Source organism: Larimichthys crocea, chromosome VIII (genome assembly GCF_000972845.2).
Source record: "Larimichthys crocea isolate SSNF chromosome VIII, L_crocea_2.0, whole genome shotgun sequence".
NCBI classification, from domain to species: Eukaryota; Metazoa; Chordata; class Actinopteri; family Sciaenidae; genus Larimichthys; species Larimichthys crocea.
Window position 1 is genome coordinate 18,457,701 of NC_040018.1, and position 18,780 is coordinate 18,476,480.

Here is an 18,780-nt window from a genome sequence, read left to right on the forward strand (position 1 = left end):
ATGTTTTCCTCTGACCATTCATGTTATCTGTACACCTCCTGGATCCAGAAGAGAGTAACTGTTTCATAATTCCAGTGCACAACTCCCTTTGTGCTCCTGTAACCAACAAAAAAAAGTGAACCTGGTTAGTGGCCATTTGAGGGGGACACAAAATACCGAAGGACTGAAGGAGATGCCATCGTGGTCCTCTCTGTGGAACACAGTGGCAGTCTCTGGAAAAATAACTTCACCACAAGGTGTTTTCTGCAGACCGCGCAGGTGATGTCATCATTAGGAGGAGCAGGAGCAGGAGCAGGGTCTGCAGATGGTGGCTGTGGTCCTGGAGTCCCCAAGGCAGGACTCATGGACAACCCCTAAAAAGTGTGTAATTGGGCGGGGGGAGACTCAGTGTCTGGGGAACATCCTGGCCCAAAGGCAGGTGCGCCCCCAGCTAGTCCATTGCCATTACCACCCGCCTAAAGCCCAGACTTAAAAATGATGTGAGGTGGATAACATAGCTGGCACAGCTTCTAGTTGTTGGTGCTTTATTCTCAACTTTCTGCTGTTGACCAGTCTTGACTGATCTTGCTTGGAAGAGAGATCCAGTATAGTAGATGGAGCAGTGCCAGCAGACATTAAAAGAGGTTAAAGTGGTCCACTGGTGAACCACTGCTAACTTCTTTCACCTGTTTTTTCAATGAACATGTGACATGATGAATGGGAGAAAGTCTGGGACAAGAGACAGACATCCCAGATACAGTGAATTAGTAATTAGCATGTCTGCACTGAGGCTGTATCTCAACAAATTCCACTCAACTCAATTCCTTGCTTGTAGAGGTACCCCATAATCCATCTATTATTCATAAGAGAGGGCACTAGATGTTGATCTGTCCAGCATCCATAGTTTATCACAACCATGGCAGAAATTCTCTGCATTTCCTCAAACAGCACATTAGGCCTGAAAAAAAAAAACTTCCAGAAGGGCTGAGCACGAGTTAAGCAAGCATACAAAAAGGAACTTTGACAAAAGCAACATATGTAGGTACAGATGTTCACACAAGAAGAGAATCAATTAATCATTAAGTCACTCCACATGTCACTGCTTCAACTGAACAAGGTCCAGTGTATCTGAGCCAGAACCACTATGTGTGTGCATGTATGTGAGTGTGTGCATGCGTGTGTCCCTGTTTGTGTGTCAGGGCTGATTGCTCTTGACTTCATTAATCTCTGCAGTGTGGTTATGATTAGCTCTCTGAGGCATGCCAGAGGACATCTGACACACACACACACACACACACACACACACACACACACACACACACACACACACACACACACACACACACACACTAACACACTCACTGTCAGGTCTGGCTACCTCTCCAGCCCGTCTCTCTCACGGTCCAACCAATTAGCTGGGAGCAAAGAGAAATGGACTAGCTCCAGTGGTGACAACACACACACACACACACACACACACACACACACACACACACACACACACACACACACACACACAAGCATGTTAAAGGTTTGTTAAACTTCACACACAAGCAACAGAGTGTATGTGTGTTAAGAATAATAGCAGGAAAAACAACCCAATCCTTTCGAGATTTGTGCTCCAAATTGTGCTCCAAGAATATCAGAACAAAAAGAGTTAGAAACAGTAGAGTTCAGTGTTTTTCATTGTTGGCTGATCCTACACTTTCATCGGATATTTAATGTCAAAGAAACAGAGGGAAAAAGTGACAGACAAAGGAAAACAGTCACATACAAGAAATTAAAAAGCCTGGGCAAACAAAGATAAAGTAAGTAATGCAAACCAGAGCTAGCAGAAGACAGACATGAATCAGTACAAGAGAGCAAGAGATGAGCATAATAGTGGATGGGTAGGGGCAGATGAAAAGAACAAGTGAAGTGTAAGTGGTAAAGTGCTACAGAGGGGGAGAACAATCCTCAGATGCACTTCTACACCCTGCCATGATCAGAGTATGCACTGGATGATTTATTTTCCCTGTCCAATATTGAGTCCCTGGAAGAAAAAAAAATCCATTCTATTAAACTACTGAGGGTTTTATTTTGAAAGGAGAATGTGTTCGTGGGTGTGACTGTGTGTGGGTAAAGGAATAGCCATCAGATGTGGCAATCATGCAACTAAAAATGTCTTCTTATCTTTACTCTCCTCCTCTTTGATTGATGTTCTCTTTTTCTCTCCTTTCTACAGTATAAAAAGTATAATGAATACACAGATATAATATAATGTAAAAAAATGAAATAAGAGAAACTGTTACGTTTAGTAAACATTTATTTCTGATGCATGTTTGCTTTTAAATTAAACTTTTGGTTGAGCTGCAACCACACTATATAGATTTAGCTATAGTTATATACCACAATAATGTATTGTTTTCTTTAAACCTTTTTCCAAATCACCGAAGCTCATTAATTTCCTTAAACATTGTCCAGTTTGTGTTGCAGTTAATAACATAAGAATTGTATCAAACAATATCTTATAATTCCTATTTTGGCTTTATTATATTTAGATTTCTTCAAATCCACTTTAATGTGATGTAATTCTGGGCTTGACATCCACACAGAAAACATGCTGCCATATGAATCTGTGTGTGTGTCTGTGTGTGTGTGAGAGAGAGAGAGAGCATGCGCGCATGCATGTGTGTGTGTGTCAACACAGACAGCAAAATGACAAATTGTTTAAAAGAAGAATGAGAGGAGTAATGATGGAACAATAATGCCACATGTGTACTGTAGTCTGTGTGTGTGTGTGTGTGTGTGTGTGTGTGTGTGTGTGTGTGGTGATGAATCTCTCATTGTGACAGTGGGGCCGGCAGCAGCGAATGTCCTTCTGGATGGGACATACACATACACATACACACTGAGACACGCATACACAGATGGAAACGACCACACTAATGGATCACCCCTGTCTGCACGCAATCCGCCACAAATAATGATGAACCACCCCTGCATTAAACTATTTTACACAATGCTCAATTCATTACTACTCTCTCTCTCTCTCTCTCTCTCTCTCTCTCTCTCTCTGCCTCTCTTTCTGCCTCTCTCTGCGGATATAGGTGAGCTAATAAAGGTATGATATTTCTCCTCTACCGGCACAATCATAGTTTTTATCCATTAGTAGGATATTAGGATGGGGAATGAGGAAAGCTGGGAGGGAGGGGATGAGATGGAGAGGGAAAAAGAGATGGCTTCAAATTGGTTTAAAAGCACTGCCACTGTAAAAAGTAGCAGCCCCAGGTGGAAAATATGAAGGAGCAATTTACATAGTTTTGTTAAGAAGACCAGGACCAGCCTCGGGCCTTTTCAGGCCCTAGGTGAGCTTTTGGTTTGAGGGCCTCTTATATATTTCCACTAACATTTTAGTGTCACACAAATGACATCAGCTGAAACTGGATGTGCTTTAATCACTTTTTGGTGTTAGCCTTGTGTGTGTGATGAGGAATTTTAATTGTATGGACGACAAAAACTGGGAAAATAAGGCATAGAATGAAAAAGACATTTCAATAAAACTTGATGAAAACAGTGTCACTAGTTTGGTGTTTTTGACAGACCAAACTACCTGCTTTTGTCCTTGTCTTAAATGAACATTAAGTTTATTCTGAATATTATATATTTGTAGTTATCTAATGATTCATATATCTTGCCTTTAACTGGACCATTTCACAGGCACTCTGATTCTAAAAAATGAAACTATTTTCTCTTTTTCGCCTATAATCGCCTATGTATTTAATCACAATTCTTTGCTTTGTTCTACTACTTCACTTTTCTTTCTACTTCATTTTCTTATTTTATTTAAAATGTATAGGAACTAAAAGACCAAGCAATCAATTTACCTCATTAACTTGGTGTATTAATCAAATGTTTAAGAAACCACCATTAATTCACTATAATTTCTTTGTTTTTACACAAAATCAAGATGTTGTGTGGTACTTTAAAAAACATATAAGGCTGCTAAAAACATGACAAGACATGATAGATTTGATAATAAACGATAAAAACCTCCCCTTTTGTCCAAAATATATTTTCCAGCTTCACTTTGCTCAGTGTAGGAGAGAAGAGAAGAAAGAGTCATTATGGATTTCAATTAAGTGATCCCTGGGCAGAGAGGGATGCGTCAGAGTGGGGGAATTAATGTGCTGCGGACAGATGTTTAATAATAATGGCCGAACTGGTCCTGCCGAGAAACACACATTCCATCCGCTGCACCCTACTGTGGCTGTAGGAACACACATGCACAGCCAGACACACACACAGAAGCACACACAGACAGGCCCACGTAGACAGACACTCACATATAATCACTCATACACTGACATGCACAATAATGATTCATACACATGCACTGTGCAGAGCAATGTGTGACAGTCTCTCCCTCCCTCCCTCTCTCTCTCTCTCTGTCTCTCTCTCTCTCTCTCTCTCTCTCTCTCTCACACACTTTCTCTCTCTGACACACACGCACACACACACACACACACATTCATCCATAGACACTGGTATCACCACTGGTGCCTGTGTGTGTGTGTCTTTATGGCCAGTGCTGGCCACAGCGCATATGGCCCTCATTTAGGAACAATGGGCATGGAGAATGACTGGTTGGATGAGCTTCCTGACTGCGAGAGGTGACTGGAGGCATGTTAAATGACATGCCCCGTATGGAGAGATGGAGCGAGAGACAGAGAGAGAAGGAGAGGGAGAGAGAGAGGGTATACATGGGTAATTCTGGATAAGGAATTATTGCCTCACTGAGCAACAAAAATGTTTTGATTGAGAAGGGACAGAGGATGAGAAGGGGGAGAAAAAGGAAAGCAGAAAAGTGAAGAGAGAAGGTAAAAGTACAGAGGAAGATCGAGACAAAAGGGTAATATATCTAAGGAAATGAAAGAGAAGGAACTTGATGGAAGAGTAAATTATAAGAGGAGAGGGACGTGGAAAAGATGATGGTCTGGCTGGGTCTAGAAAAGGGTCATTAGACAGTGTGTAAACAGTATGTCTTTTTATGAAGTGCTCTCACTCTCCTTTTTGTGTCGTTCTCTCACAAATACACTCCTGCTGACACCTAATCAGTGTTGTGGGAGGACGAATGGCTTCCAGCCGTCCTTACAGTCTTGTCAAAAACAACACTTCCCTAAAAATCTCTCTATCTCTCTCACTCACGTGCGCTGTTCATACTGTCTTGTCACAACAACATTTCTCCGGTAATTACCAGGGTGGCCGCCCTCCTGCCGCCCCTTCGATGGATGGGCTGAGCCACCATGAGTTCACCCCTCCAGCCATAACTCTACCTAGGACGTCTGCCTACAGCTCTTCACCACTGTGGTGGCCCTCAGACAGCAAATTGGCCCACCAAAAAGACAGAGAGACAGAGAGAAAGATACTTAAACAAGCTCACTGCCTGGCTCAGAGAAAAGCAGAAATGCCGGTGCACAGACATGAAAGAGCATGGAAACAGATACACACACCCTCATTCACTTTTACTATTTGTCGTTTGCCTGCCTCCAAGGAATAATTCATAATACAGACAATTTTTCCTCTGACCATTGGCCAGACAGATATCTTTGCTTGCACAGTGCACACACAAACACACATCCTGCTGAGGTGATCATTTTGACAGGTGAATATGGCTGAAGAGGAGAGATGAGGTTCGGAAATAAGGAAGGAAGTAAGTGTTTGGAGAAATAACCTGATAACTGTATGATGAAGGGTGATAACGTCAGGAAAGGAAGGAAATGGACGGAGGGATGGATGGAAGAAATGAGACAGCTGGCAGATCAATACTCAGATCCACAATCTGCATCCAGAGAGCAGGCATTTTATTAATGCCCCCCCCCCCCTCTCATTCTTATATTATTTGCAGTGTATATCTGCTTTGGTACAGTATATAAGACCGAGGAAGCAGCAGAAGAGAAAATAAACAAAATGACAAGTGGTACATTTCAAAATCTTTTTTTAAGTTTTGGTGTTTATGATTTATTAGTAGTGTAGTAATGACTATCAAATGATAAATAAGCTTTTTGTACAAAGATTTTCAGGCCATAAAAAAAGAATACAATAGGCGATGACCCACAGCTTGAGATTATCTGTTAATATAAACTTAAGTCAAAATAAGACATTGTAGTTAACTATTAGTCTTTGTTTCTTTTGTTTTCTTGAATGTATTTATACTCAACTAGCAGGAATATGTAAAGCTATACCTTCGTATTACCTATAGATAGCTTTGTTATTTAGCCACTCAACAGATAAGCAAAACAATTACCTGTCAGAATGCCAATTAAATTACAAACGTTAGCTCATGTTCTAGAAATAAAAATGAAAGGTTGCAATTTTGTTTTTGTTTGTTTTAGGTGCGTTTAATCTCACAGGTAATTTAAACAAATGCGGACACGTGTCTTTGTTGCGATAGGTAAGTGAAGTAACCATTATTTCCCTATTAGGAGAATTCCTACTTTTTTTAGAATGCTCTGAACGCATCTTCACCGTCTTGGGAAGCTGTCGTCAAGACAACAGGTAAACTCTGACCTGAGTAGACATGGCGGAGCTGCTTCAAATAAAAAGTCAAGTTAAAGAGTTCCAGCAAGAGTACGTCGACAAAAACAGGTATCGTATGATCCCGTTTTATTCAGCCATAGAAGCCCAGTGTGGCTAGCGTTAAGTTTGGCAGTGAAAGCCAAATCATTAAACACTTAATTACAACATCTAGCTAACGTTAACGTAACGTGTTTCGGTTTAACGAGCGACCGTGTGAACTGGTGGCAAATGTATCTGTGGTTTCCGTAGTTACGACAGGTGTTGAAAACAGGAAGATACGTAGCTGTCCACGTGGATGCCTCTTTGTTTATTTATTTATTATGTATTATTACAAAACATGTCTGGTTAGTCTTTGGTGTTTTGTTTGACAGCTACGTATGCTTTTTCTGTTTCAACAGCTGTCGTAACTACGACAACCAAGACGCTAACGGTCACCGGTTGACACGGTCACTCGTTAAACCGAAACACCGGAGATGTTAACAAACGCTAGTATCATGTTAACTTATTTTTGTACTAAGCGTCAGTTATGTTCTGACGCTATACGTACCACCAACAGTCGTTGCTCGTTTAATGCCAGTAATAGAGATTGTTGTCATGTATTAGTAAAGGTGACACTTTAGCCTATAATTTCTTAGGATTTAAAAGACTTTCACAACAGACATTTTGTCATGAAATAGTAAACACAGGTGTTGCCAGTGATTAATTAATTAAGGTTCCATTCCTTTCAGGTCAAACAGAGTCAGGGTACTGCTGTGGTGCATGTTGACTAACTGGAAAAGCTCCGCTGCTGATTAGTATCACTGGAAACATGTCAAAATGTAAAAAAAGGTTTATAATTATAATGTAACTTGAATGCATTGGTAGTGTTGCTATTCTGTAGCACCTGCAGAGCAAACAACACATGGGACCCACAGCAAAGTCCAGCTGTGTGCGCTGAAATGTACAGCTATTGTTTGTTTGAAAGATTAAAATATGCAACATTAAAGTGAGAACATGTAGTGACAACACACTGTTAAATGTCTGTCTGCCTTAGCTACGCTGAGGAGAACAGACAGAAGGAAAACCAGGCTGCCACCCGGATTCAGAGCTGGTTCAGAGCCTGCAAGGTGCGGGCTTACCTCAGGTATAACATGTTTGTGTGAGTGTGTGTTTGTCCCATTTGAATCTGAAACCCAGAAAAAAACACATAAAATAATACAAGCCTTAATATTTTATATACCAATTTGAGGTTTTCCTTTTCCTTCAGGGGTTGGGAAACATTCAAGCTGGACTCTTAAGAGTTAATTTCAAGGGAAACCCTGATCCTAGCTCACTCTCATAATTATCCCACTTCTAGAGCTTTGCAAATGGCCTCGAGGAATAAATGTCGCTTGCACTCTGTGCTCCTTTCACACACAGAGAAATGAATGTCTCTATCTATGTGCTTGTTCCTATACTGTGACCCCAGCACCATTCTGCAGGGTCAGCAGACAAACTTCCAGACAGTAGGTTAATTCAGATTACTTTAGTTAATTGATCAATGCGTTAAGTGGATAATTAGCAACAATTTTAGCTGCCTAAGTGCAACTCCGGGGTTGTGCTATCCCCACTATAAGCATTGATTTTCTGGGCATATGAATGGCCTTTTGGAAATTGATGGCCTCATTGGAGGCAGAGAATCGCAGTGGACTTGCATTTAGAGTATGTTTGAAGATGAATACAAATGTGTGCTGCCGACTAAAGGGGGTGAAAGGCTCATCAGACATGATCGAAAAGCCTGGAGGAGCAGAAATGTTGTGTGTGTGTCTTTGTGAGAACGTGTGTTTGTAAGTGTAATGTTTCCCTGACCTTTTAATTGAAGTCCTTTACAACCTTTTACAACAACATTTGTATGCAGAAAACAAATACACTCTTTTCTTTATTGTTTCTGTTTTTTTTTTAAATAGAGATCACAATTTATTACAGCAGAAGTGGTTTGAGAGAATTTTGTGATTTAATAAATTTAATTGCATTACATGGAATATCTTCATTCTTTTTGCTTTTAGTATTTTTATTTTTATTTGTAGTGCCTTTGTATTTCTAGAAGGTTTTAATTTGGTTGCTTTTTAGAGTTTTTTTTGTACTCAATTTTATATATATATATATATCTATATATATATATATAGTATATATATTATATATATATATATATTTCCTTTCTTTCTTACATGTGTGTGTTTTTCAGTATTTTTCTGCATTTCAACTACTAAAAAATACACATTCAATGCTCTCTCAAAATGACTTTTTTTTTTACAGCCATCTGCACAAGCAGGCAGTCATTATACAGAAGATATGGCGAGGCTTCACAGCAAGGGCACGTTTCAGACAAATGGTGAAGGTAAGCCAGTGCCTGGAACGGCTATAGATATATTGATTATGTTATGATAGCATGCATTAGAATTCAATTGCTATATTCCTAAGTCCCTGCGTCTGACCTTAAGAGATATAATTCACTCATTACACATTGGGAAATTAGCACTTAGGAAATATGATGCAGTATGATAAGGAATTCCATCTATATCACAACTCCCGGGATGTATATAAAGAGTATGGAGAGGAAATAAGCGAAGGAAAGAGTAGAGGAGTTTGTGTGTGTGTGTGTGTGTGTGTGTGTGTGTGTGTGTGTGTGCTTTAGTAAAACAAGGCCCCATTTTCAGCATATTGCCTCCAACTGCTTCTTAATTGAACAGATTGTTGATACCGGATCCAATACCCAGCGCTCTCACGTATAATTTTCCCCTGGATTGAGTTTTGTAAACGTATCACAACAAGCTATTTATCATGCCTGTAAATTGACTGTTTGCTAAAGCATAACTGCCAGCCGCCGTTTGGGAGGCGTTCAAGAAATGGAAAGTCGGGGGGTGGTGGTGGTGGGGTGTTGAAATAAACGATGACGGATGTGTCACAACGCACATATGGGCTAAAAAGAGGCTGTTTGGTCTCATTTGGAAACAGACGAGCGCTAATTTGAATCACTCAAAATTGCCACAGTGCACTATTTTGAATTAGCCCTGAGAGATTCTGTTCTCTCTCTCTCTCTCTCTCTCTCTCTCTCTCTCTCTCTCTCTCTCTTTCTCTGTCTGTCTGTCTGTCTGTCTGTCTCTTTCTCTCTCACTTTTGCGGACCGTATCATGTGTAATATGACGTGCACAAAGCCTCATCTCAAAACATCAAGCTGAATTTACAACCTCCTTTCAAGTCTTTGTCTTGCTTCCCCTTCCTCTCCTCCTTCGCTTCCCTCCTCGTTATTAAAAAAGACGTGTTGAGATCCCTTTTATGGCAGACTCTCCAGTTTGCTCCTGAAATGTGCCCCCAGTGGTCAGCCGGCACATTTTGTGTATGATGGCTCAAGTGCGCCACTAAATATTCTCTGGCCTTTTGTTTGTCACTTCTAGCAGTGCTGTCATTGATTATGAAATCCAGAGGAGAGCGTTTGGCCGTCATACATCTCCATTAGCTCGCTGTTTGACTACCATAGATTTTCTTGGCCCTTGTCCGTGTTGTTGTATTAAGGGAGTACTGTCCTCCTCTTGATACAAAGTCCCGCTAACTACTCTCTCTCTCTCTCTCTGTCTCCCTCTCCCTCTCCCTCTCTCTCTCTCTCTCTCTCTCTCTCTCTCTCTCTCTCTCTCTCTCTCTCTCTCTCTCTCTCTGTCTCTCTCTCTCTATCCACCTGACTTATTCTCTTGTTCTTCTTGTCTCTCTTGCTTGCCCTCTCTCCTTTTCTGCCCCCTTCCCTCCTCCCTCCCCTCTACAGTGGCCCTATCTGTGCTGCCTCTGTGCAATGTATTATGTATAAAGAGCTCTTTATCTTTGACGCCTGCTGTGGACAGATCAGAGGGCTGGCAGACAAGATGTAACGCCATCTTTTCCTTTGTGTTCACAGGCGGCATATTTTATCATGAAGATGAATTTCTACGAGGAGATGGCGGTCAGGGTAAATATCAGCACAGTGTCTTGTTTTGGCAAATGGAGTGTTGTGGGGGACGCTGTTTCTCTGTGTGTCCTGTGAATGGGAGGCCCCATGAAGGAGCCTGTAAGCTCACTTCATTGCAAATATTGTCCATCATCAGCAGCTTTTTTAATCTTACATGCAGCATAGTTTCCTGCTTTTTCAAGTGGTATCATGTTCCTGCACAATGTAATTGTATATATCATTTAGATATATATAAAAAAATATATATTTATATTTCAGAATGACTTATTGCAAATATATCTTGACATATTACACATTAGTTGGCTCATTAGTGTACACTCAAAAGATTGTCCACCAGATACAGGTATAATAACTTAAATATTATGATTTATGCACAGTTCTTAGTAAGAGGCCCTCTGCATAAAATCATATTGGCAACATTTGTTTAATTTCTTTGTTTTTCCTCAGTGCTCATGTCCATCAAGTGTTCCCTTTATCCCCTCAGCAGCTACTACTGTTCATCCCATAAATCATAACACTGTGGCTGTGACTGATGCTTTGGCACTTTTACACAAGGATATTGCACAGAAACCTTATATTTTTACAGTTCCTATAGCCTACTCCTTTGGCTAACTGTTTCACTCTGCCTAAACCATTAAAGGGTTTTATAGGCCAACAAAAAACCCCACTAGTGTTTATTGAAGAGGGTGTGTCACTCTCCAGCTGGACAAAGAGGGTTGCAATATTTTCATATTCGTGCAAAATCCTGGAAATTGAGGTCTTCAAGTTTTACACTTAATGGAAACCCAAACAAATAAAGCTGACCACCCTGTCTTTTCAATAAATGTCACATAATAGTAGAGACATAGATCCAGGAGTAGTGCTTGACCCAACTGTTTTAGGTTAAAGGGTGAAAGGTTAGGGGTGATGTCATCATGTAGAGCAGAGCAAAAGCTTCTGAAGTTAGAGAAAAGAGGTCTTTATACCCATATAAAGTAGCCACAGTTTCCTAAAGGAAGCAATATGAGTTTTTATAGAAAATAAAATATATGTGAATTGGGCAGCAAAGTGGCTCATTGGTTAGAAGTTCATGAAAGTACTGAGTTTGAACCCCACAAGGGCCAAATGAGGATTTCTTTTCAGAGCGTGCTTTATTTCGTGTTTGTCTGTGTTTTCTCTGGCTGCTCCAGTTTTCTCTCACCGCAAAAAAAAACCAAAACATACATGAAGGTATTAGGAACATTGCCACTGCCCTTGACCAAGGCTTTGACCTCAGAAGTGGAGTTGGTCCCTGAGCGCTGCACTATGCACTGCCCACTGCTGCTAAAGAGTTATAATGGGGCAAATAAAGACACAAATTTCAGACAAAACAGAGAAAGCATATTGATTAAACATAACTCAATATTACTGTTGAAAAGCTGAAAGAGAGAGAGAGAGAGAGAGAGACAGAGACAGAGAGAGACAGAGAGAGACAGAGACAGAGACTGAGACAGAGAGACAGAGAGAGACAGAGACAGAGAGCATAAATGAATGAGTGAAGGGCATCTGTACTCACAGGCCAAAGAAATATTCAGTGTGTAAATAGAGAGAAAGAGCGAACGAGAAAAAAGAAGACACAAAGGGAGAAACAATCATCTCAGAATCCCCTTGTGACACTTCCTTTGAATCAATTTTGATTCTTTTCTTTTTTTCCTCTCCCCTCCTGTTGTCTTTATCATGGCGTGGTAGCTAACAGAGGATAATGTATTAGGGCTGTAATAGAAACCAGTGTTTACATGCCGCACCTCGGATTTGTATTAGATTCAACAGCATCGATTTCACTAGTCAACAAAGGTCAGCAAGAACTCAGGAGGCGGCAATTACTTTATTTAAAATTATCTATTGACTGGCAGATCAATGCTAATTCTCATTTTGCTCTTTGTTGTTTTTCCCCATCCTCCACTTCTCCTCTTCTCTCCTCTTCCCTCTTCTCATAGTGTGATTATTCTTTTACCTGCCATTGTTTTAATCTCCTAATTAGTCTGAAGGACATCCGCCCCCTTGCTTTAAAATGGTCCACTGGTGTGTGTGGGTGTGTGTGTGCTAGCTAATCTGCAGCCTCCACAATCAATGGGGACCGATACAGTTAAACGTATGGAGCTGTGACAGCTGTCTGTACCCCCTTGGATTGTCCCTCCAACACTACAGGATAAAACTGCTTTCATGGTCATACATGATTTAAACGTGTTCGCCCACATATGTTAATATCATCGTCTGTCTTATTTTTTATGGTTAATGTGTCCTCTTCAAGTTCAAGTAATGAGAATAAATATTGACAAGATTGTGTTCAGATGGCAAATACAATGGTTAGACACATAGCAATGTCTTTCTATCTGTGACTTAGCATTATGGTGGTTATTTATATGTTATAATATTGTTAGTTGGAAGGTCAAAACAAATTTGAAAAATCTGAGAAACAGTAACATCACCATGACATGCCATAATGCTTTACCTTACCGTCTGTGAGGAGCAACCTTATTAGTCATTGAAATAATTGCTCTGTTAAACAAATTACTTTTTTGATATTTGTTAACAGTTACCAGTTGACACAACCTACCAGGTTTCCCAACTCCCACATTTCCTCATGTTGTTGGAAAACTAACTAAGAAAACCTCTGTCATGCTTTAATCCCTCACAGATCCAGCGGAGATGGAGAGGATTCTTTGTGAGGAAGTATATTCACAATTTCTATGCACGCAAGAGCTATCTGGAAGGAGTTTCACAGAAAAATGAACTTGTCAGGTAAAAAAAAAACGAATGGTGCTGTACAGTATAAAGCTCAAGAGAGCAGACATTGCCTGCTTTCTCCTCAACATTTTTTATGTTGCTAGACAATTTATATTATATTGACTTTCCAGTGCAACTCACATTGAGTTCTTTTGTTTTTATTATATTTTTTATTTATACAGTGCAGTTGTCAATACTCTTCAACAGATATTACAACTGATATACTGCACAATACAACAGGTGACAAGAAGCAACCATACCTTATCTTTACATACCTTTTATGTTAAGGTGTTTTAAAAGAAATTAAATTGTGGATTGCTTCCCTTCTTTTTCCACCTCTCTCTTCTGTCTTAGTGACCCTGACTTGTTGAGTTTTTGTATCATTTACCGTTTATGTGTTGTTATGTGGTTATGTGTATGTGGGAAAACATATTTTTGCCTAGGGACCACTACATGACCATGAAGGGAGTTCGCCGGTACATGTCAGTCAAGATGAATTGATCTGATTAGCATAAAGGTGTACTTGTGTACCCATAACCTTAAAACGTGTGTGCGCGTGCATGTGTTTGTGTGTGAGAGAGAGAGAGCAGGAGAGCAGTGTACATAGTTGTTACCACAGAAGAAGCGAGCAGGAACAGGGAAAGAGGAAAGTAAAAGTGAAGGAATGAAAGAGAGGAAGTGACAAAGAGATAGATAGGAAGGAAAAAAGAAAGAGAAGTCCTCTGAAGCGCTCGAGGCTAAGAGAGAGAGAAGTGAACGATGTGAAGAAATTAAAAATTAGCCTCTGATTTGAACCACAGCTCGTGCATTAATAAAACATCCTGTGCTCCAGGGCTTACTGCTAGAGATACGCCATCTTTTATTTTTGACAAAAAAAAACCATCACGTTTAGCTAATAGTCACATTTTTAATGTTGCTAATATATTTTACCGGAAAATATCTTTAGGCTTCTGCTAAAATTAAATGTAAATTTGTTAAAGTGCTCCTTGGATCACTGACTTCCCCCCTCACTTCCCCACCAGCGTTCCACCTTTCCTCCACACTCCCTGCCCCTTTTAGAGGTAGAGGGAACTAGGCTGTTGAAGTCCATTAAGGAAATGTTGCCTCTTTAGTCACACACTAAGACAGATACACAAACACATACAACTTTGTCAAGTGTTCTGACACTTGACAGTGATTAAAGCCTGGTGCTTTTCCATTTTTCCACTTTTTCCACACAATTTTTCCAGGACTTCAAGTGAGCATTTACAGAAGTCATAGTGAAAATGTATTTGTAATGTGTAATTAGACCAACGCTAAGGTTACACAGCTTGTGATAACTTATGAGAACCAGGAAACTAAGCAACTACTGTTTAGGGCTGGGTACTGAACTTTGGCAGCGACTGAGTTGTATCAAAAAATGCATAGTCATTCAGTACCAAATTCGGATATGAGTAGATTTCATCAACATCTCATCTTGTTCAGGCATGCATAAAAAAAACTACATTAGGTCCCAAGACAGTCTATTAACCACATTGTCCACTCATGGATGGAATCCCCGGCTCGTTCCCTCCTTAGCACCGCAGGGATAGATAACTGGAGGTGAAGAGCGTCTCTGATGACAAACATTGTTTGCAAACATGTTACTTATAGAACAATAGGTGAAAGGACAGAAATAACCTGAAGTTCACACTATGGATAGTTGACAGGCCCAGACTAGCTGCTCTTTAGAGCAGGCAAAGAGGTCTCGCTTCCTCCTTCTGAAGTGAGTAATTGTACCATATTGTGTAATGTATTTTTTTTTTTTTTGTCATAATGGATTTTATTAAATTGGTATTGAAAGAAATTCAGGAACTGGTGTCAAAGTCAGGTATTGGCACAAGTCCTGTTTTTTTACCCTGCCCTACTAATGATTTATACAGTATTTTGTCTGTTTTCAGCTTCTTATATTATATTTTAAATGTGGAAGTAAAGAATTGTAAAAATATATTCAAGGTGTGCTATTTGTAAAGTCATTTTACTGGGTTTAGAGTTACTGTTTCAATATCAACTATGTGACATACCCAGTCTCTTCATACTCACACACACATGCACACACACACACTCATAGCCCCTCCTCCACAGTGGTTTGGGGTGTTGAGGTCACTTTCTCTCCAGTTAATCACATGTTTATTTAGCGCTGCCAGGGTCACGATCAATTAACGTCGTGCCGGCATTTATTTAAAATATCCTTTCTGTGTTAGCCGCTGAGCCCTCGGATCGCACGCTGCCTGATCACTCAGCCTGCAAAGATCCGCTTTTTAATCCACCTGCTCCCTCCTTCTTGTAAGTCTGTCTGTCTGTCCAACCCGCTGCATAAATTATTCAAAGTTGGACTAATGGTCCCCATTTAGTGCAGGCTGATCGGCTGTGCATGGTAATGATATAGGAGTAATACATAGACTGCTGAACCTCTCTCTCTTCTCTCTCTCTGAGTCTCTATTGCAGTCTCTCTTTCTTACTCATGACAGATCTCCCCCGCACGAAACCATCTGTGTCATTTCATTAGGTACAGCATCCAGCTAATACACACTACTTACACTACTCTCTTCTATCCCCTGCCCTTAATCGGCCTCTCTCCCTCAATCTCCTCTTTCTTTCTCCTTCTCTTTCTCAATCTATTTTGCTCTATATCTTTTTCTTCCTCTCTCTGCCACAGGTTCACTGTGCTTCAGTGTCCATCCTCATTCATCCTTCCTCTCCTTCTGCATAGCCTAATGAAGTCAGGACCCTGGCGCAGTCCCCACTCTGCCACAGTTTTCCTTGATACCCCAACAATTTATCACTTTGTCAGGGAGACACTTAAAGTTCCTGGGCTTTAATAAGGGCATGCAGTGGGACGATGGGGGCAATTAGGAAAGCAGAGCAAGCCCGCTTTGCATATTTACTAAATGTGCTGGTGTCGTCGCCACCGCCACCAACACGGCCTGTTGACTGCATGAATTATTCCTCTATCTGCAATAAACAGCTGGGTAATTATTACTGCCATAATCAGATAAATAATTCTCACTGTGATGTTGCTACGACATAGAATTTTTTTTTAACTTATCCTAAGGAGAACAAGGGAGAATATATGGACTTTGTGTTGCTAGGCTGGGCAGCACTAGTGTTTTTTTTCCTTGTCTGATGCTATGCTCTCTCTTCCTCTCTACTTTTCTCCTGTCTCTCTTTACTACAGCCTTGTTCATTCCTCACTCTCTTGTGTCTCTCTCAAGGACATTCATGAAAGGAGAGCTGCTATGTTGGAGCGAGTGCGGGCCTGCCTGCACGCCTGCCCTGCGATCACTCTCCGCTTCTATGCGTCAGTCTTTCTTTTACTGCTCTTTCTTTCTGATCCAGTTTGGGTGGAGAGAAGTTCACTCCTTCAGTCTGATTGGATTTGTGTATGCTTTGTGTGTGTGTGTGTGTGTGTGTGTGTGTGTGTGTGAAATATAATCTGGGTGCTTTGCTCTGCCTTTTTCTTTTGGAAATAACTTTTGAGAGTAAAACAATGGAGAAAAATATGTAGTTTTTAATAAGTAAGTTTTGAATAGTTGGACTATTGATTGGAGATCATTTCAACACGAGAATCATTGTTTGCTTCCACACCTTTTCATAGCATCAGTTTTACCACTTTAGTGAATTAGTCAGTCACTTAAATAGAGACTCTTTGTTATGTGGGTGTTGATAACTCAATACATTGAGCCGTTCACTGTCTAAATTGACTGACTACTCCCTCCTTGCCAGCTATTGAATCATTTAATTGGAGCAATTAAAACAGCCAATCAGGTCAAGACTGCATTAAATATTTAGAACCTGGCCAATTAGCTTCTCTGGTGCTGCCCTGGATGACCGCAGATGTGGCCTGCCATCCCACAATGCCTCACTCTTTGATATCTAATCAGCTCGTGATGCCCCGTTGTGAACCAGGGAGTAAATAATTGAGAAAGAATGAGAAATTTAGCTGTACTATATTAGCTATTTAAATAAGTTAACAGTCCAGGTTGAAAATGTCAGTTAGAGTTTCAGTTATTTAAAGTAGTTCAAGTGTGCTTGATTAGTTTGTCCAACAGTTCAGCAGCCATCAGAAGTAATCTGTAGTTAGAGTGCTCACACTGCAGTATAGGCCATACTGAGCACATTATAACCATCCAATAATCATTATATTTGAATATTTGCTATAATAAAATAATTGTAATAAATAACTGTAATCTGTATATCAAAGGATGATTTTATAGCACAATGAAACTGAATATAAACATATGATACTATAATGTAAAGTGCTGACATGATAGTGCAGTTAGAGTACATTTGTCATCATACTTTTGTCTTACAGTTGAATGACTTTCAAGTGGAATTAAATCAACTCTAAATATGTTTCCACGCACCCAGAATCCATTAAAGGATAGGTTTGCAATTGTTTGTTGTTTAAACAATAATCAAGTGCCCATGTGTATATTGAAACAGGTTTTGTTTGCTTCGCTTCAGTCTTTTCTCCTGTTCATACTGGCTCTAAAGAGACTTCCTAATGAACTTTTAATCTAAGTGGGGACATCAGGAAGATATTCACTTGATTTGTATACCGAAGAATGCCATATATTAGCTGTCGATATGAAAAATAGCATTAATCTTTGAAATACAATAATGAAATTAAATAATAAAGATGTTTTAAAGAAATGCTGTAACAGGAACTTGTTTTTAAGATAATATTTCCAGTGATTTTATACACAGACTTAGATTTATGATTTGGTTTTAAAAAGTGTGACACACTGACATAATGTACTCCAAATATGAAGGTAATACACAAAAGTTAATGTTTTCATACACAGAAGTCAAAATATATATCATCCAAGATGATTCCTATAAAGGCATGAGCATCATAAACATATAACAGGATTACAAGCTGGTGTTTTACCACTTCTTTCTTTCTTTCTTTCTTTCTTTCTTTCTTTCTTTCTTTCTGTCAAACACATACACTGTCACACACACACTCACACACACACATAGGTCACGTGCTGCGTGCCGAACAGGGCTAATGAGGGTTGTATGTTGTGGCGGCTGGTTGGGTCGACACAGATCGAGGTGCCTTCAGCCGTTACAAATCTGTTTGGCTTTTGTCCACTACACAGCAATTAATAACACTGGGGCTGGGGGCAGGGAAGCAAAGGTCACCCATTCAGCCTGACACACAGACACACACACGCACACGCACACACAGACACATACATTCAAAAGTGTGTGAAAACATAGTATGAACATGAACATATAGTCACATGCGCACGCACACACACATACACACACGCACATACAGTCACACTTAAACACTCGTGGCTCAGACACACACAGACACATGAGAACAGGTCCTGACCCCCAAAAACATTGGCAGTCAGTTTTTAAGGCGGTATTATTGCATAAACGAACAGGAATACACGCATATACCATAAACATACACACACACCAATTGGTTTGTGAACCAGACTGCCCCACAATAAACCAGAACTTTATATTTTACATTAATAAGTAATATCCCTGTTAGCCAGGTGGAC

General features: G+C 40.1%; 1 protein-coding gene across 3 annotated transcripts in view; it reads left to right on the top strand.

Annotated features, from left to right (window-relative positions):
* Positions 1 to 6,455: 6,455 nt before the first annotated feature.
* Positions 6,456 to 18,780, top strand: part of spata17 (spermatogenesis associated 17) — a 35,068-nt gene continuing 22,743 nt past the window's right edge. For all 3 annotated transcript variants that reach the window (XM_027281695.1, XM_027281697.1, XM_027281696.1), the window contains exons 1-5: positions 6,456 to 6,606; positions 7,571 to 7,660; positions 8,812 to 8,893; positions 10,442 to 10,492; positions 13,149 to 13,252. In XM_027281695.1, the coding sequence (XP_027137496.1) occupies positions 6,539 to 6,606; positions 7,571 to 7,660; positions 8,812 to 8,893; positions 10,442 to 10,492; positions 13,149 to 13,252 (395 nt within the window). In that variant the 5' untranslated portion in view covers positions 6,456 to 6,538. The remainder of the gene's footprint in view (positions 6,607 to 7,570; positions 7,661 to 8,811; positions 8,894 to 10,441; positions 10,493 to 13,148; positions 13,253 to 18,780) is intronic.